At 35.6% G+C, this 21007-nt stretch overlaps 1 protein-coding gene across 3 annotated transcripts in view; it reads left to right on the top strand.

Annotated features, from left to right (window-relative positions):
• NRDC (nardilysin convertase) overlaps window positions 1-21007 on the top strand; it is a 105899-nt gene that overhangs the window by 27925 nt on the left and 56967 nt on the right. For 2 of the 3 annotated variants that reach the window (XR_006601748.1, XM_004774481.3), the window contains exons 2-6: window positions 5380-5704; window positions 8720-8853; window positions 9764-9833; window positions 9990-10071; window positions 10929-11082. Coding sequence is in view for 2 of the 3 variants with exons in the window: in XM_004774481.3 (XP_004774538.1) it covers window positions 5380-5704; window positions 8720-8853; window positions 9764-9833; window positions 9990-10071; window positions 10929-11082 (765 nt within the window). In the remaining variant the exon portion in view is untranslated. The remainder of the gene's footprint in view (window positions 1-5379; window positions 5705-8719; window positions 8854-9763; window positions 9834-9989; window positions 10072-10928; window positions 11083-21007) is intronic. The other variant, XM_004774482.3, reaches the window with a different exon arrangement.

Raw genomic sequence — 21007 nt, 5'->3', positions numbered from 1 at the left:
CTGCTGTGTCAGGTATACTTGGGCCCAAGCTTAAGCTTGTCGAATAAACCCTCGTGTGATTGCATTGGTGCTTGGCTTCTTGGTGGTCTCTTGGACATTAAACTCGGGCACAACAATATATTTTGTTGCTTGAGCAACAAAATGTTGGGCAACAAAATATGTTGGGAGCATATATATTTATGATTGTTATATCTTCTTAATGAACTGACACCTTTATCATTATATAATGACTATTTTGAAGTCCATTTTGTCTGATGAAATTATGCTTGTGCACTTAGTATGTCTTGAACGTTTTAAATTACTTCTCATCCCCCTGTTTTTGGTTGAATTGTTTTCTAAGTCTTGATCTTAGCTTTCCCTGTAAGAATTTTGTGTACTCTGTAACATCTTGGTTTTGGTAATTCAGTTTTTCTAGTAACTTTGTTAATATGCTGTGCAAGATTGAAAATTTGAGTATGTAGTATATATGATATTAAATTGTGAATTAATGGGACTTAACAATGTAACAGTGTATCAACATGTGAAGAAATTGGTACTTGATATACTGTTAAGGAAAATTAGCTTCCAGATTTTAAGCTGGCAGGTCACAGGAATAACTCTTGGAAAAGAATCACAACTACATGAGTTTTTAGATTTCTGTTACATATGTTAAGAATTGTACAAATTGAAATATCTGTCTTCAGAACAACCAATAAAAACTTAATTAGGAAAGAAAAAAATATTTCATAGATAAAAATAGTCCTTTTTCTCTGGTACCAGTATATCTTCATTTGTCTCTAAAGGTTCCATCATTTTACTGTTCCCTTTTTGTATTTTTGATATATGCTGTAATTTTTTTTTACTTAGTTGTAATAGCTGTAGTTATTTTTAATGCTCTTTTCCTTTAATTTTTATGTTATAATTGAGAATTTAACATATTCTAAGAAAGAATTGTAGTTTTTTAATTCTTCATATCACCTTTAGTTATGATTTAGTGTACTTATGTCTTTTTGTCAGCTTGAAGAGGTCCTTTGGACATTTAAGGCAGGTCTAGTGGGTCTCGTGGTGGTAAACTGCCTTAGCTTTTTGTCTGGGAAAGCCTTTTCTCTTTCATATCTAGAGGATAACTTCAGCAAAGTATTCTCGGCTGACAGTTTTTATCTTTCAACATTTTGAATATGTCATTCCATTCTCTCCTGGTCTATAGATTTTCTGCTGATAGCCAAATGTGGGTTCCTTTGTAGGTTGTCTTTCTTTTCCCATAGCTACATTGTAACAAAGGAAAGGGAAGTAGGCAAACAACCAGAACTGAAAGAGAATGTCTCTTTAAGTTTTTTTCATTTTTGACTTTCAACAGTTTTACTATTTAAAAAAAAATTTTTTTTTAAAGATTTTATTTATTTGACAGAAATACAAGAGATCACAAGTAGGCAGAGAGAGAGGAGGAAGCTGGCTCCCCGCGGAGCAGAGACCCTGATGTGGGGCTCGATTCCAGGACCCTGGGATCATGACCTGAGCCAAAGGCAGAGGCACTTTGACCCACTGAGCCACCCAGGCATACCCCTTTAAAGATATTTTTAATAAAGATTTTATTTTTTATTTTTATCTTAAAAAGATTTTATTTATTTATTTATTTGAGAGAGAGAGAGAGAATGAGAGTGAGTGAGCATGAAAGGGAAGGTCAGAGGGAGAAGCAGCCCCTCCCCAGCAGGGAGCCCTATCCGGGCAGAGATGCCAGGACTCCAGGATCATGACCTGAGCAGTTGCTCAACCAACTGAGCCACCCAGGCACCCAAAAAAGTTTTTATTTTTTTAAATAACTGATACACCAAACATGGGGCTTAATCTCACAACCCTGAGATCAAGTGTCATGTGTTCTGTATTGACTGAGCCAGCCAGGTGCCCCTCAACAGATTTAATATAATGTGTTTTAGAGAAGGTCTTTTTGTATTGAGATAATAAGGTGTTCTTTTGACTTTGTGGACTTGTATATCCAGTTCCTTTTCCAGGTTTGGGAAGTTGTCATCTATTATTTTGTTAAATAAACTCATTGCTACCTACATTCTCTCCTCTTTTTCTGGAATATCCATTATTCTTATGTTGGCTTTTCTAATGAAGTTTAATAGTTTCCACTGGGTTTCTTCTTTTAAAAAAAATCTTAGTTCTCTCTTCTTTTCCACCAGAATCATTTCTAGATTCCTATCTTCCAGCTTGTTAATTCTGTCTTCCAACTCAGTTTCTAGTGCATTCCAGCTCAGTTTCTAGTGCATTCTCATACCTGATTTATTGATTTATTTGGCTCTGGAATTTTTAGTTTTATTTTTTAGAATTTCACTCTCTTTGGTAAAATACTCCTTATGTTCATTCATTTTCTTTCTGAGATCATTGTATTGCCTGAGTTTTTTGTAGCTTGTTGAATTTCTTTATATTTTGAATTCTTTATCAAATAGATTGCAATATTCTATGCCTTTGGGTTCAGTTGCTAGAAAATTGTCATTTCCTTTTTGTGATAAAATGCTTTTTGATGGTGTTTGTTGGAAAGTGCTTCTTCTGCAGCATTTAAGTAGCAAACACCTTATTTAGGCAAGGTTTTGTTTACTTTGATTTTAACAGTTTAACAGGCTGGTAAATTAGGAGCCTTCTTTTTGTTTTCCAGAAGGTGGTACTAGAGTACACCAGAGATAATTTGAAGAGGAGGGAGGGAGGGAGGGAGGAAGGATGAAAGGAAGGAAGGGTAGAAGGAAGGAAGGAAGTATATACTTAGCATTTGAGGCTTTGGATATCCCCACAGCCTGGTAGGAGAATCCTCCAGGAGTCTGTGGGCGGTCTCTTTGCCTAAACCCAGGACCCACAACAGGAGACATTCTCTTTCAGTTCTGGTTGTTTGCCTACTTCCCCTTTCCTTTCCTTCCCTGCAGTCGTTGCTGTTACTCCTCAGTGCAGTGAGTCCCTCCAGCTCCAGAATTTGCCGTCTGGCATACCTCCACCCACCACCTTGACTCTCTACTTCTGCCAGAAACGTTGTGCTGTTCTTTTGCTGGACATGCTGACACTGGCTCCCACAGCTTCTCCATGGCCCATTCTACCCACTTTGAGTTACATGAATGGATGTCTCAGGCTTCCTGGTTTGCTGTGCAGATGCAGTTTTTTTCAGCTATGGAAGTCCAATTAGTTGTAAATGAAAGGGAAGAGAAATAAAAGAACAACTCACTGAGCTGTAGTTCATTATGAACTACAAATGACCTAAGTAGTAGGTCATTTCCAAACTTTTTTCATCTTGATGAAAGTTTCATCTCAAGTTAAATGTACCTTGCTTTAAGGGCTTTCTGTATTGCTTCCTTCATTCTAACATTCCATGTTTAGCTCTATCATTCTGGATTGTACTGGCTTAATTGAATCATATTTTACTAGACAGTGAATGATAGTCATTTTCCTGCTAGGCTACTAGTCCGTGGGATTTAGTTTTCTTTAAGATGTAGTCACTTTTTTTTTTTTTTTTTAGTCACTTTTTTTTTAGTCCTTAAAGGAGTTCTGGAAGCTGGTATAAAATATCAAATACATTGTACCAAAGGGAAGGAACAGAGTTTAAATATATGAAATTTTGCTTTAATATTTAAGCTGACCTGGCTGCTCTGTGTATTGAGTGATATGCTTCTGTTAGGTTGAGTCATCTGGAATGATAAAATATTTGTAAAGTACTTATAAATTAAAGAAATAGTAAGGGAGGCTGAGTTGTGGGCTTGTTATCTGTTTAAGTTCTAAAATTTGGTTTTTGAACAGGTAAATGTATTTTCATAGTTCAAAATCAAAAAGACAGTCAAGTGTCTCTTTTCTATTTAGTTACTCAGAAACTGATTAGCTTTTGAGGTTTCCCCTGTGAAGAAACAGCTAGTTTTATTAATGTAAACATAGTGTTGAGGGTGTGTGTATGTATATGTACTTTTTTTTTAATTGCCTGCTGGGTTTTTAAAAATTTTATTTATTTTATTTTTATTTTTAGTAAACATATAATATATTTTTATCCCCAGGGGTACAGGTCTGTGAATTGCTAGGTTTACACACTTCACAACACTCACCATAGCACATACCCTCCCCGATGTCCATAACCCCACCCCCCTTCTACAACCCCCCCTCCCACCAGCAACCCTCAGTTTGTTTTGAGATTAAGAGTCATTTATGGTTTGTCTCCCTCCAATCCCATCTTGTTTCATTCATTCTTCTCCTACCCCCTTAACCCCCCATGTTGCATCTCTACTTCCTCATATCAGGGAGATCATATGATAGTTGTCTTTCTCTGATTGACTTATTTTGCTAAGCATGATACCCTCTAGTTCCATCCACGTCATCGCAAATGGCAAGATTTCATTTCTTTTGATGACTGCATAGTATTCCATTGTGTATATATACCACATCTTCTTTATCCATTCATCTGTTGATGGACATCTAAGTTCTTTCCATAGTTTGGCTATTGTAGACATTGCTGCTATAAACATTCGGGTGCATGTCCCCCTTCGGATCACTACGTTTGTATCTTTAGGGTAAATGCCCAGTAGTGCAATTGCTGGGTCATAGGGTAGTTCTATTTTCAACATTTTGAGGAACCTCCATGCTGTTTTCCAGAGTGGTTGCACCAGCTTGCATTCCCACCAACAGTGTAGGAGGATTCCCCTTTCTCCGCATCCTTGCCAGCATCTGTCATTTCTGACTTGTTAATTTTAGCCATTCTCACTGGTGTGAGGTGATAGCTCATTTTGGTTTTGATTTGTATTTCCCTGATGCCGAGTGATGTGGAGCACTTTTTCATGTGTGTGTGTTGGCCATCTGGATGTCTTTTTTGCAGAAATGTCTGTTCATATCTTCTGCCCATTTCTTGATTGGATTATTTGTTCTTTGGGTGTTGAGTTTGCTAAGTTCTTTATAAATTTTGGACACTAGCCCTTTATCTGATATGTTGTTTGCAAATATCTTCTTCCATTCTGTCAGTTGTCTTTTGGTTTTGTTAACTGTTTCCTTTGCTGTGCAAAAGCTTTTGATCTTGATGAAATCCCAATAGTTCATTTTTGCCCTTGCTTCCCTTGCCTTTGTATTTTTTCTTTTATTCTGCTAAGATGATCATTTGTGTTGGTGTGTGTAAAGAGTAGCTGACTCGGGGCGCCTGGGTGGCTCAGTGGGTTAAAGCCTCTGCCTTCGGCTCAGGTCATGATATCAGGGTCCTGAGATTGAGCCCCACATTGGGCTCTCTGCTCAGCAGGGAGCCTGCTTCCCCCCTCCTCTCTCTCTACCTGCCTCTCTGCCTACTTGTGATCTCTCTCTGTCAAATAAATAAATAAAATCTTTTAATAAAAAAAAAGAAGAGTAGCTGACTCAAAATGTTTTGTGATATTTTTTTTCTTTCTTTAGATACATCAAATTGCGGAATGGCTTGCAGGCACTTTTGATTTCAGACCTAAGTAATATGGAAGGTAAAACAGGAGATGCAACAGATGATGAAGAAGAAGAAGAGGAGGAGGAAGAAGAGGAAGACGATGACGATGATGATGATGATGACGACGACGATGATGAGGATTCTGGAGCTGAAATAGAAGATGATGAAGAGGGTTTTGATGATGAAGAGGAGTTTGATGATGACGATGAACATGATGATGATGATCTTGATACTGAGGATAATGAATTAGAAGAATTAGAAGAGAGGGCAGAAGCCAGAAAGAAAACCACTGAGAAACAGGTGTGAATCATGTCTATAATTATGTCTTTTTTTAATTTGGGAATTCTTTGGGATAATTCCTAAACTCATGTTTTATTTCTTAATGTCAAAAAGTAAGTGTATATTCATTTTTTGATCTTCAGTAAAGATCTATTTTGTATGAAAATAATATTTAAAAAACATTTTGCTCTGATTATAAGAGTATAAAAACTTACTATAGAAATGGATGGAAAATTTAAAAAAACATAAAAATCACTCATAATCATAACTCTCAGAAGTAATCACTGGTAATATTTGAGGATTTGTATTATTCTTCGCATGGAGTAAAGGGATAAGAGAGTATATAACCTTTGGAGAGACTGGAAAAAGAAAAGAACAAGGTAGTATAGAATTCTCACCTGGGCCTATAGTTCTGAGAGTCCTCATGGGTAATTTCTGCTTAGTAATTTCATGTATTTTTATCTCTTTTTATGGGAAAGCACCAAGTAATTTGGAGGAATTGAAATAAAAATGGTCAGTTGAGCTTCATGTAATACATATAGTTGACTGTTGAACAATGTGGGGTTTAGGGGTACCAACCTCCTGTGCAGTTGAAAATCCTTGCATAACCTTTGATTTCCCCTAAAATTTACTACTAATAGCTTACTGTTCCCTGGAAGACTTGCTGATAGATAGTTGATTCATACATATTTTTTTTAAAAAATATTTTATTTATTTATTTGAGACAGAGTATGGGACAGATAGCATGAACAGGGCAGGGGAGCAGAGGGGGAGGGAGAAGCAGGCTCTCCACTGAGCAGGGACCCCAATATGGGGCTCCATCTCAGGACCCTAGGATCATGACCTGAGCTGAAGGCAGATGCATAACATTGAGCCACCTAGGCACTCCGATTATTTTGTATGTTATATGTATTATATGTTATATGTATTATATACTGTATTCTTATAATAAAGTGAGCTAGAGAAAAGAAAACATTATGAAGAAAGTCATAAGTAAAAGAAAATACATTTACAATGTTGTATGTATTAAAAAACATCCAAGTTGAACTGCCTGAGCAGTTCAAACCTGTGTTGTTTAAGGGCTAAGTGTAATAACAATAAATAAATATAGCAATAGGGCTTGATAAGGAGAATTTCCCCTCTCTGGACATCTTTTGACGAATGCCTCCATTTTATAGTAGGGAGCATCTATATTAGAGGATAATATTTTTTTGGAGACATTACAGTGGAATTGATCAGCAAATGTTTGTTAAAACTAGTTTCTTGACTATCAATAATACATTCAACATGACATAGTCAATATACAAATGAAATAAAATTCATATTATTAAGACTAAAATCTAGATGTCAAACATACTATAAGGTGGTCAGCCCTCAGAGATATAAAGATGTGAGATTACAGGTAGTAGATATTTTATGAATAAATCCATTTGTGGATAGTCAGTCTTCCTGGAAAAATTACTTTCTTAAAGAAGGTTGTACCAGTTATTACACTAAGTTGTTGGGGGAATTGGATCACGTTTTTAAGAATCTATTTTCCCCTTGCTATATATATTATGAATGATGCCTGTTTTGGGGTAACATGATAGGACAAGTGGTTTTAGTTGGAAAACTTGAGGAATAAAAATGAAAATACTGAAAAGAAATAATTGATACTCTATATTAAGGTCTTTATGAATAAATCCAGAACTGATACATTAACTTAATTTAAAATAGACCTCATAATTCCAAATAGAGCAATAAAAGAAAGGAAGAAATAAATCATAAAAGTCACAGAGTAGAAAGAAATCCACAGTCAAGAAACCTGAGTTCTAATTCTAATTCTGGCTCTGTCTCTATCTGGATGGTTTTATGCCTTTTCATTTTCTCATTTCTAAAACAAAAAAATTAGATTATTTACATAATTTTTTTTTTTTTTTTAAAGTAGTCTCTCTACCCAATGTGGGGCTTGAAATTACTTGATCATGAGAACAAGAGTTGCATGGTCTACTGACTGAGCCAGCCAGGTGTCCCTAGATTATATACATAATTTTTAATGTCCATTTTAGCTCTAAAACTGATGATGTGATAACTTCATAACTGAATATTTCCTGTCTGAAAGTTTCTGTATGTATCTATTAATTACTTTTTCCATGCTTTGAACTTCTTTATGTCTTCTGTCAACTGATAAGCAAAACTCTAGGGTTAAATTAAAAGCTTGTTTTGACAGCCAGTTTTATTGTCTAGATGTAATAAAATACCTTAGATTTACATAACAGTTGTGAACCCCTTTGACAAATGAAGATGTGCATCCAGTATTTTGGTACCCCTTTTTATTTTGCTTAGGTGGATCAAACTCTATAAATGTTTACCTTTTCTAGAGCATCAAGATCAGATTATAGTGATCATTAAAATGGCTTAAAGCTGCCTTTCTTTTCTGAAAACTCAGTATGATATATTGCCTCATAAGACAACAATAGCTAGTGTTCTGGATCATTTTAGAAAGGAACGCAGGAACCTAATGTAGTTTGAAGATGAAATCAAATTGTTCAGATGCAGTGGTTACACTCATGAAAGGAAAGGTCCTATGATTGTAACATTGGAAATGGTTTATATTCGTTGAATGTATAAATATCTGCAAAAGGGAAATAAAGTTAGATAGGCAAGATAAGAGGTGCCTTAAGAGTAGTTTAGGGTTTTGCATTGGTTTTATGATTTAATTTTTATTGGAAAAATGTGGGCCTTGTTTAAGGTAAATATGAGAATTAGTAAAAGAAGTAGAAAGAAATAATTTTGAGGTTTTTGGAGAATATTTACGTAATTAAGAAGGTAACTACTATTCTGAGGATCATTTTCATCCCCCTCCATTTTCCTCATCCTGAAAGAAAGTTGTTCTTGGTCTGAAAGTTTTGATAAATTAAAAAGGTTAAAATTTAAGTATGATATATACAGAATTAATGATTTGTTCAGGGGTTTCTTAAGTCAGTTCTCCAGTATGAATTTCTCAAGTATGAATTTCTTGGGTAGATAATTCTCAAGTATGAATTTCTTTTCTAGCAATCGCAGAGCCTGTTTTTGCTGTGGTCAAAGCTGACTGATAGACTGTGGTTTAAGTCAACTTATACAAAAATGTCTTCAGCCCTGCTGGTCAAGACAAGAAATCTTTATGGGGTAGTTGGAGCTGAAAGCAGGTTAGGCATCTATTAAACATCATAGAACAGGTTAGACTGTGGTTCGAAGAAGTGGATATTCCCCCATGTTTTAACTGAGTTTATGTGCCTATGTCTACAAAATGGGATTTACATTATCAAACGAGGCTGTTTGGTTCTTCTAAAAACATATTTTCATTATCTGACACATGGTTAAACTTCATACCAGGAACATGCTATTTCTTAAGAGTTCTCTTTCTGAAAGAGTAACCATTTATCAAAACGCTCTTTGATGCCAAATATGTTAGCCTTTTAAAATTGATATTTGAAAAATTGGGGGAAGTTAATAATTCAGCTTCCTATCCTCAAGGATTCAGATTGACTTATTTTCCCCTCCTGTTTTGTGTCTTTTAATTTACAAAGACATAATGGTATGCCCTAATCATTTTAAGTGGTGTACTTAATCATTTCTAAGTGACGTACCTAATCATTTTTAAGTGGTATACCTCTTGACGATCTAATTTGTTAAAAACCTTTGATTTGCCAAAGGTATTGGGGGAATATCTATTGATATATGTATTCTGTATATGAAGACATGAAGAACTAAAAAGCCTCTTTAAAATTCTATAGATTTTTAATAAAGATTTTCTTTTTTAACCATTTACTCATTTTCTTTATTAGATGTTTTCCTGACACGTATTTACCATTTTAATAAAAATGAAAATTTTTGAATAACACTGAGAAGTCTCACATCTAGTAACTGAGTTACTGAACACAGAGTCTTTAATTGCTAATTGCTAGACATATTACTTATGCAGATTTCCGAAATCTAATAAATAAGGAAATATGACTTTGTTCAGAACTCTGAAATGCTGGCAAGAAATGATATTTGGTAGGCTGGCTAGTCCCCTTCCCTTTTTTTTTTTCTCTCTGTTTCTGCTTTTTCCCTTAGGTCTGCACCTGTTCAGCATTTGGCAGGATGGCAAGAGGAGGAGCAGCAGGGTGAAACTGACACAGTTCTGGTGAGTTTCACTTCGCTGCTCCTCCTGATACTCAGGGAAAGAATTTTATTACTTTCTGTTGGAAACCATCAGTCTCCAAGTGAATCCTTAATATGTGATGACAGTATTATTTCTTTAGGATTGACTCACTATTTGTATGTGTTCTACTTATTCCAGTCTGCAGCGGCTCTTTGTGTTGGAGTTGGGAGTTTTGCTGATCCGGATGACCTGCCCGGGCTGGCACACTTTTTGGAACACAGTAAGATCTTTGTAAAATACCATTCCTGAGTGTGTGTTTTCCTCCAGATTTGTATGAATTGATTTCAAAGATGAGTAACTGGTTTGATAGAAGTATGATATGTTTAAGAAGGTAAAAGGCTAAGAAAAAATATTTATGAATATTATAGCTAAAGACTTAAATTTAATCTCCTTAACCATATTAGTTTTGTGGATTAGGATGAAACCACTTAGAAGAATATTTTAACAAGTAGATTTTATTATTGTTCAGGTATGCTAAGGCCAACAGATCAGCAGATAATTGCCTGTCTCTAGAAATCTAGTCTTTAACTTTGGGAAGGGCTGTCTCTCCCACGGTTAGCAAGTCCCCAAGATGTCAAAGCATTAGAAATACAGAAAATTCAAAAAACTTGATTAATATCACAACAAAACAACATCTTTGGTTTAACTATAAATGTACCTAAATAAAACCTGTATGGATGCTATATAGATAGAGACAGAGATATTTTAATCCGTTTGTTTTCTTGAATTATTTATATATTTTTTCTAAGCTAATTGAGGGCAAACTTCTCTCCTTAGGAGTTATTATAATAACCATCTGCATACATGTTTATGTTGTTTGCATTTTAATGTTTTTACAAATGAAATATTTCTTAGTTTTTTTATGCTTAGTTTTTTTTAGTCTAAAACTAATATATGAGCATTATAGAAAATTACAAAAACAAATAAAATGAAGAAAGTATTATGGAGACACACTGTTGTTAACATGTTGGTATATTTTCTTCCAGTTTTTTTTTGCATTTGAGAATTTTTATCCTTGATAATAAAAGCATTGTCTTATCTCTTTGTCTTCTGTGACTTTGTGTTCTTTCCACTTAGTGGTGTTCATGGGTAGTTTGAAATACCCAGATGAAAATGGATTTGATGCCTTCCTGAAGAAACATGGGGGTAGTGATAATGCTTCAACTGACTGTGAACGTACAGTCTTTCAATTTGATGTCCAGAGAAAATACTTCAAGGAAGCCCTGGACAGGTAACTAACTCAAAATGTATATTTATTTTAATTATCTAATGACATTTTACAAATGGTAAGAGTGGATGTTGTTCTCTGGTATTTCTTTCTAAGCAGTACTCTAACTCTGTAGAATTGTCATAGTACTTTATTTGGAGAAATGAGCAAACTATTAAATGTCCTTGGTTCCTGTTCTATAATACTTGGTCTTTGTATTGAGTTTCATAAATGTAATCTGTGGTGGCTCATTATTGCAGTTATTTTTCTAATTTAGTAGAAAATACAGAAAACAGAAGCAAAAAAAGGGTATGATTGCTTCTAATTTTATCATTTAAAGATAACTATGGTTAATGTTTGGTATATAGCCATCTATATCTTTAAATGTTTATGGGATCATATTATTCATATTTTTTTGGTTTTTTTTTGTTTTCTTTTTTTAAAAATTCATATTTTTTATATTTTAATTTTTAAGTCTTAATTCCAGTATAGTTAACATACAGTGTTAAGTTTCATTTCAGGTGCACAATATGATGATTCACCAATTCTATATATTACTCAGTGCTCATCAAGATAAGTGCACTCTTAATCCCCTTAATCTATTTCACCCATTCTCCTATCCATCTTTCCTCTGGTAACGATCCATTCTCTGTAGTTAAGAGCCGTTATTTGATTTATTCCTTTACTTCCCTTTGTTTTGTTTAAGTTTCACATATGGGTGAATCCTTTTATATTTTTAAACAAGGTATATCATTTTTACACATCATTATATAATTTATAAAACATAATATTAAGGGATTGGGTGTTATTTTTGTTGTATAAGAAGTATCATAATGTGTTCAAGTTACATATTTTTTTAAAACTTTCTGTACTTACTGCAAAATTGTTTTCTTGAAAGCTTATGTCCATGCGTTAGTAGAGTTTTGATATCAGAAAGTTGCAGACCAAAGTCTACACTAGAAAAAATGAATCATTTCATGCCAAATTCTACATAAATAAAAGATTGAAATATAAAAAAAGAAATCTTGAATTTGACCAGTATAATGTAAGCCTTTGAGGGCAGAGTTTTTTGTCTATTTTTTTCTTGTTTATATCTTTGCAGCATCAAGAATTTGATAGATAACACAGATAAATTTGTTGAATGAATTCATACTGTTTCATTATAGAAAAAACTACCATAAATGACTAGAAAATTCTCAAAACATGACAAAAGTTCACAGTTTTCTTAAATTGTCTCTTAAGAGATTAATTTGATGCTGAAAAATTTTTTGGGTAAAATTCCGTAAGTTAAAAGTATATACCATTATTTTCAATGAAATATGTGTTCCTGAACCCCCAAATTATCAACTTTTTTGCTAAAACAATGTCAAAATCCCATTAAAATTGACCCTATTGCTTTGATAACACTATCAGAGGATATAACCTTCTGGTTTTTCTTCATTAATCTCTAATATGGCTGCTGCCTTGTTCATTGAATTATTTTATGGCTGTTTTTAATTGAATACTTAAGAACATGCTCATAGCACATACATTTGATACTCAGTGTTTCTGTAAGTGAACATTTAATCCCAAAATAACAAACAAAAGGATAGGGACAAAATAAATCAGTGAAGGCAGAGCAAATGATACTAAAGGTTATCGTTCCTGTGAACTTACAAAATCAGGAATATTCTGAGGATGATTGCATGTTTGCTCATTTCAGAGTTCTTAGTTCCCAAGGTTCACAAAATCCAAACAGGTCTTTGTATGTGTAAAGAAATCTTAAGCAGTAGTCAGGTTGAATTCTTATGACTTTATATTTTATTACAAAAACAAAAGTAGCCCCCAAGATAAACACACCAGTACCCCTCCGACCCCCACCCTCCCCGCCAAGAAAACCCCCATTTGGTTATATCTAAATATAAAGAAGGAAGAAGGGACACCTGGGTGGCTCAGTGGGTTGAAGCCTCTGCCTCAGCTCAGGTTATGATCCCAGGATCCTGGGATCAAGCCCCGCATCAAGCTCTCTGCTGGGCAGGGAGCCTGCTTCCCACTCTCTCTCTCTGCCTTCTTGTGATCTCTGTCTGTCAAATAAATAAATAAAATCTTAAAAAAAATAAGGAAGAAACCCATTTCATTGGAAAAAAGATTAGGCAAAGGGTATGTTGAACAAATTCTGACCACCTCAGATTTGATGAAATATGGTATAAAGTTTAGTTAAAGAACTTGATGGATTTCTTCATTCTGTATATTTCTGATTTAAGGATGGCTTTAGGAAATCAAAAGATAATTATATATTTGTTTCTACTTACAAAAAAAGAACCTACCAGATAAGAATACTACATTAGTAGTATTAGTAGAAGAAATTAATAAGAATATCAAATCATGCATATATGACAGATGATAGTGGTAGAGGATTAAGTATTGCATCTGCTATAATAAGTATGATAATATTATACTTCTACAGTTACTAAGGAATAAAATGTCTTTGGTTTGTTTGCAAAGGACTCATATAGCATGCATTGAGTATGCCAGTATTTTTTAATAATTGGTCAGTAAAATTCAATTCCTTCACATAAGTCACATTATTTGTTAGTATCTTGGATCACTTAAGTAAAAAGTTGAGGAAATGACTGAATTTTTACTCTGGTAAGTAAGTGAGAATGGAAGCTGCTTTTCTCCTGGTGGCATTTACTAATTTCAGTATATTTGGACTTGGCCTTATCATTATCTCAGGCCAAGGGCAAGAAATATCAAAGCCTTGGATGTCCACAAAGTGGGATGTCTAACAGCAGACCCTTATAATAAGCTGGGACTCAGGTCGAGGAAATGGATCAGACATCCAAAGGAATTACAGCCTATTTTCAGAATTCCTGAGTTTTCTGGTGAACTTCAAGCCTTGATTGTGATTTAACACAGCCCAGAATTGGTAGTATTCTTGGATCCCTGAGAGAAGCAAGCACAATTCTTTAAAAAGAAAATGCTTCCATTGATGCATAAATGGAAGAAGAATATATGAAATATCTATAGATAGATGTAGACAATGGAATATTATGCAGCCATGGGAAAGAAGGAAATCTTTACATTTGCAACAACATGAGTGAACCCAGAGGACTTTAAACTAAGTGAAATAAACCACACAGAAAAAGACAAATACTGTATGATCTCACCCATGTGGAACCAAATTTTTTTAAAAAAGGAAAAGAAAGAAAAAATCCGAATTGATTGAAACAGAGTGGGATGGTGGTTACCAGAGGCTAGATATTGGGAAGATGGGAAGATGCTGGTCAAAGGGCATACACTTTCAGTTGTAAGTTCTGAAGATACAATGTTCAGCATGCGTGCTGACCATGATAATACTGTAATGTACACTTGAAATTTGCTAAGAGAATAGATCTTCAGCATTCACATAGACACACACACACACAGAGGAAATTAAGTAAGGTGATGGATGTGTTAATTGTGGTAATAATTTCACAAAGTATATGTATATCACATCATGTTATATACTTTATTTTCATAAAATATTTTATTTATTTATTTGAGAGGGAGAGGGAGAAGCAGACTCCTTGCTGAGCAGAGAGCCTGACATGGGGCTTGATCCCAGGACCCTGAGATCATGACCTGAGCTGAAGACAGATGCTTAACTGACTGAGCTACCCAGGTGCTCCTGTACATTTCATTTTTTTATTTTTAAAGATTTTATTTATTTATTTGACAGATAGATAGCAAGAGAGGGAACACAAGCAGGTGTAGTGGTAGAGGGAGAAGCAGGCTTTCTGCTGAGCAGGGAGCCCGATGTGGAGCTTGATCCTAGGACCCTGGGATCATGACCTGAGCCAAAGGCATTTGCTTAAGGACTGAGCCACACAGGCACCCTGTACATTCTAAATATATGTAATTTTGGGGATGCCTGGGTGGCTCAGTTGGTTAAGCATCTGATTCTTGGTCTCCGCTCAGGTCTTGATCTCAGGGTCAGGAGTTTAAGAATTGCATTGGGCTCCATGCTAGGCATGAAGCCTACTTAAAAAAAAAAAAAAAAGGAAAAAAGTATATAATTTTGTTCAATTGTACTTCAAATAAATCTGCAGAAGAGGGGGAAAAAACCCCAAGAAAATGCTTTATCCTAGGCCTTATATTATTGCTTATATAAATAGCTTTCCAAATAAAATGATCACCATTCAGTCAAATGTAAGGAGACCCACAAAACAAGACATGAATGAGAACAGAAAGACCTTTAATTCATTGGAGATCTTAAGCATTGGAATAGGTAGACACAAATTATAAAAATGATTATACTTTCTGTTTTAAATAAATAAGGCATTGGGGTGTTTGAGTGGCTTGCTTGGTTGAGCATTGACTATTGATTTTAGCTCAGGTCGTGATCTCAGAGTCTTGGGATTGAGCCCTGCATCAGGCTTCCTGCTCAGTGGTGAGTCTGTTTGAGGATTCTCTCCTTCTGCCCCTCCCCACATTCACAGGCTCTCTCTAAAATAAATCTTAAAAAAAGAAGGCACAAGTTTGAATACAGTTGCAAGTAATAGGAAACTATAACATGTGACCTATGAGATTTGGAAAATAAAAATAAAAACATCTTGAACTGAGATATGATGATTAAAATTGAAAACTTAATGGATTGGTTTAAGAAAAGAGTAGGTACAGATGAAGATAGAATTAGTGAACTGGAAGATAGGCCAAAAGAAATTCAAAATACAACATAAAGAGGGGAAAATACAGAGAAAAGGAGAAAAAAGGGGTATAGAAGATAGAGCAGAAATGTCGAGTGGAGTCCTAGAAGGAGGAGAGAGAAAAATGGAGAGAACATAGTATTTGAAGGGTTGATCACTGGAAATTTTTCAGAACATCAAGTCAGATGTTACAGAAATCTAACAGATTCCAAAAGTGCACATTAAAAGAAATCCATATATAGAGAAACAGTCATCCTGCAGAAAACCAAATATAGGAAATCTTTGCCAGATAAACAGGCAGAATTCCTCCAAAGGAATATTAAATTGCTAGATGACTATTTAGCAGCAGTAGTAGAAGGTGAAGGACAGTGGGATATCTGCAGTAGCCTAAAAGGAAATAAGTACCAACCACAAATTCTACATCAAACAAAAATATGTTTTAAGAATGATTGTAAAATAGATCTTCAGACACACAGTCGAGTTTGCCACCAGCCAAGTAGGAAATTCTAAAGAATTTATTTCAGGTAGAAGGAAAATGAAGGTCAGAGATAAAAAAAAGAACAATGAAAGTCATTTTATATGAGTAAATATAAATGAACATTGATTATTTAAAGCAATAATTATGAAATTTAAAAAGGTACATAGAATTAAAGCAAAAATAGTATATCAGTCAGTAGTAATATAAATGAAGAAAAGTTATTTTGGGGGGTAAGGTTTTGATTAACATTAGACATTGTTAAGTTAAAAGGATACATGGAATATTTTTTAGGGTAACTTCTAAAAGGACAGAATTTGAGGGGCTCCTGGGTGTCTCATTTGGTTAAGGATCTGACTTCTGCTTAGGTTAGGATCTCAGGGTCTTGGGATCAAGCCCCACATCAGGCTCTGTGCTTAGTGGGGATTCTGCTTCTCCCTGTCTCTCTTCCTCTGCCCCTATCTCCACTTGCGCTCTCTCTCTCAAATAAATCTTTGAAAATATAAAAAATTAAAATAAAAGAACAGAATTTGAGTGTAAAAATTCCAAACGAGTACAGGGAAAACGTTTGGAATTGTTTTTTAAAAACAATTAAGTGAGGGGCGCCTGGGTGGCTCAGTGGGTTAAGCCTCTGCCTTCAGCTCAGGTGATGATCTCAGGGTCCTGAGATCGAGCCCCACATCGGGCTCTCCGCTCAGCGGGGAGCCTGCTTCCTCCTCTCTCTCTGCCTGCCTCTCTGCCTACTTGTGATCTCTGTCTCTCTGTCAAATAAAATAAATTAAAAAAAAAAAACAATTAAGTGATAAGTTAGGTGGCACCAATTCTTAGTTCTAAGGGAACTCACAAAATAAGATGAGAATCAAGGAAGGCTTGCTTTCTGAAAGAAGTGGTGTTTCTGGGATCCAAAGGATGAGTAGGAACTGCCTTAGGCTAGAGGCAGTCCATGAGCTTAGACCCCTTTTTAATGACTGTGATGGAGTATCTGCTTTCTAATAAATCTCTTTCAAGTGATGAGAGTTGAAGCTGGGACATGGCTGCCCAGTTTGATATTTTCAGCCTCCCTTGCAGTGAGGTATGGACTTGGGGAAAGTCTTGCCAATGAAGTGTGAGTGGAAGTAAGATGATCTCTGACCCTACACCTCAGCTGGAAAGGAAAAAACTTTTGAAAATCTTGTGTTGAAAATGTCAGAGTCATTATCATCCGGAGTCTCTGAAAGTCTGAATGGAGGAGAGATATCTACTGACCTGGTTCATCTATCTTGGACTGTCATAGTAGCAGGAAATAAACTTCTGTCTTCTTTGAGTCATGACATTTTTGGCTCCTTTGTTACAGCAGTTAATATATGTCTTTGCATATGTGTGTGTGTCTTTGTGTGTGTTTGCATGTATACATGTGTGGGGGTTTTTTTGTTTTTGTTTTTGTTTTTACAAAAATAGAATATTTGGGCGCCTGGGTGGCTTAGTGGATTAAAGCCTCTGCCTTCAGCTCAGATCATGATCTCAGGGTCCTGGGATTGAGCGCAGGGCTCAATGCATGGGGGGGGGTGTCTCTGCTCAGCAGGGAGCCTGCTTCACCCCCCCCCCCGCCTGCCTCTCTGCCTATTTGTGATCTCTGTATGTCAAATAAATAAATAAAATAAAATAAAATAGAATTGTACCATATGTACTATTTCACTTAACAAATCCATAGTATCTATATCTGTATATATATTTTTAAGATCTTATTTGCTTATTTGACAGAGAGAGATAGCACAAGAAGGGGGAGCAGCAGGGAAAGGGAGAGGGAGAAGCAGGCTCCCTGCTGAGGACCCTGGGATCATGACCTGAGCTCAAGGGAGACACTTGTTTAAATGACTGAGCCACCCAGGCATGCCTCAATAGATCTATTTCCATGATTTTTTGAACCTTTAAGTTGAAAGAATAGTACAAATACACACTACATTTTATCTTTTCAACTTGCTTTATCTCTCACTCTGTATATTCTTTTTCTGAACAATTTCAAAGTGACCAGGCTTTATGATGCTTCACCCTTAAATACTTCAGTATGCATCTCCATCGAAACAGACATTCTTCTGCAATACCAGCACTGTGGCAATACTAGTGCCTTAAGAAAATTTAATCATCCCTTACATTATCTAATATGTAGAGCGTATTCAGTCTGAATTGTCCTCCGTTTTTCTTTTAGTTGTCTTGATCTATGATCCAATCGAGGTACATGCATTGCATGTAGTACATCTCTTTAGTTCTCTGTCATTTTTGCTTTTTTTTTTTAAATCATTTTTACTGTTTTGAAGAGTCCTAGAATACCTTATTTTCTGAATTTGATTCACTCATAATAAAATTCATGTTAATAAAAAAAATTTCTCTTAAATAATGAATTCAGAGGAAAAAATGGGAGAGACAGAAACAGAACACGCAATGAATATAGTACAAAGGGGAAGGGGGAAGATGTAGATCCATATATATCAGTAATTACTGTTAAATGTATATGAATTAACATTCAGTTAAAAGATAAACATTATTTTCAAACCTGGTTTTCAAGATTTAGATATAAACATAAAAATACAAAAAGGTTGAAAGTAAGAGGGTCATAAAATAATATATCATGCGGATAGATACACCAGTGTAAAGAAGGCTAGAGTACTTACATTGATATCAGAAAAAATAGGTATTTTAAGGCTTAAGCAAAAAGAAATTTACTGTTGTTCAAGGCTTACTTCATGTTGTTGAAAATTTAACTAGGGAGACATATTTGTTTTAAATTTGAACACATCTAATTAACATAGCCTCAAAATAAATCAGATATAAGGACAGATGCACAAATAGCCAACCTCTGTGGGATATTTAACATTTCCTTTTCAGTAATTGAGATAACAACCATTTCCGTGGTTTCCAGGTTACAAATTTTTCCAGGTGTAATAGAATGCTTTAAAAGTTTGACCAGGGATGCCTGGGTGGCTCAGTTGGTTAAGCGGCTGCCTTTGGCTCAGGTCATGGTCCCAGCATCCTGGGATCGAGTCCCACATTGGGCTCCTTGCTCAGCAGGGAGCCTGCTTCTCCTTTTGCCTCTGTCTGCCATTCTGTCTGCCTGTGCTAGCTCGTGCTCTCTCTCTCTCACAAAAAAAAAAAAAAAAAAAAAAGAAAAGAAAAAGTTTGACCATATTTTAAGCCACAGATTCAGTCCAAATTTCAAAACACTGGAGTCCTATTACATTTTCTGATCACAGTACACTGTTAAAATTCAGCTAGGAATCAATAGCAGAAAGATAGCTACAACACCCACTTTTTTTTTGGAAATTAAGTATACTAGTATGAAATAATGGGTAAAAGGGGGAGAAAGCATGTCTGAAATTAGAAAATATTTGGCATTGAATTATAAAAATATGGAGTATTGTGAGATGTAGGTATAGTAATACTTCAAGGGAAATGTATAATCTTAACTGCATATGTTATTTATTATTTTTTTTTTAAGATTTTACTTATTTATTTATTTGACAGAGAAATACACAGTGAGAGAAGGAACAGAAGCAGGAGAAGTGGGAGAGAGAGAAACAGGGTTCCTGCAGAGCAGGGAGCCCGATGAGGGGCTGGATCCCCAGACCCTGGGGTCATGACCTGAGCTGAAGGCAGCCGCTTAATGACAGCCACCAGGTGCCCCACTAACTGCATATGTTAGAAGAGAAGAATGCCTTAAAGTTTATGAGCTAGACAGTCTCAGGAAGTCTGAGCAAAATATGCCCAAAGAAGGTATAAGGAAATGATAAAAATAGGAGCAGAAATTAAAATGTAAAGCAAACTGACATCACCAGGAAGGGTGAAGTAAAAGTCTGTCTGAAAAGCCTGGCCTTTATAAGAGCAATGAGAACATTGCCAAAACTCATCAAAATCATTTTTTCAGAATGCTGGATATTTAAGAAGCTCAGCAGATTGTAGAAAAGAATAAGTTTAATGACATCCACAAGACATAGTATAGTTAACTTTTTGAAAGCCAAATATAAAGGGAATATTGAAACTAGCAAGTCAGAAGCAGGGTTGCCTGGGTGGCTCAGTGGGTTGGGTGTCTGCCTTTGGCTGGGTTCATGGTCTTGGGGACCTGAGATCGAGTCCCTCATTGGGCTTCCTGCTCAGGAGAGTCTGCTGCTCCCACTGCTTTTGCTTGTGCTTTCTCTCTCTCAAACAGTCTTAAAAAAAAAAAAAAGTCAGAAGAAGCTCTTATACAAGATAATCTTAATAAACAGCTAATTTCCCATTGCAACCTTGGAGGCAAGAAGGCAATGGTAATTACATTAAAGCTGCTGTAGATTATAATCCAAGAATTCTTAAAAAAAATTTTTTTTATTAACTTATAATGAATTATTTGTCGGAGGGGTACAGGCGTGTGAATCATCAGGCTTAACACATTTCACAGCACTCACCATAGAGCATACCCTCCCCAGTGTCCATAACCCAATCACCCTATCCCTATCTCCCAGCTCCCAGCAACCCTCAGTTTGTTTTGTGAGATTAAGAGTCTCTTATGGGGGCGCCTGGGTGGCTCAGTGGGTTAAAGCCTCTGCCTTCGGCTCGGGTCATGATCCTGGGCTCCTGGGATTGGGCCCGCATCAGGCGCTCTGCTTGGCAGGAAGCCTGCTTCCTCCTCTCTCTCTCTGCCTGCCTCTCTGCCTACTTGTGATCTCTGTCTGTCAAATAAATAAAAATCTTTAACCAAAAAAAAAAAAAAAAAGAGTCTCTTATGGTTTGTCTCCCTCCCGGTCCCCCCATCTTGTTTCATTTTTCCAGGAATTCTATTTTAAAGATTACTTTTTTT

The sequence above is a fragment of the Mustela putorius genome, unplaced genomic scaffold, assembly GCF_011764305.1.
Source record: "Mustela putorius furo isolate JIRA1106 unplaced genomic scaffold, ASM1176430v1.1 tig00003853_pilon_pilon_pilon, whole genome shotgun sequence".
Lineage (NCBI taxonomy): Eukaryota > Metazoa > Chordata > Mammalia > Carnivora > Mustelidae > Mustela > Mustela putorius.
This window is presented reverse-complemented; position numbering and strand designations above follow the sequence as displayed.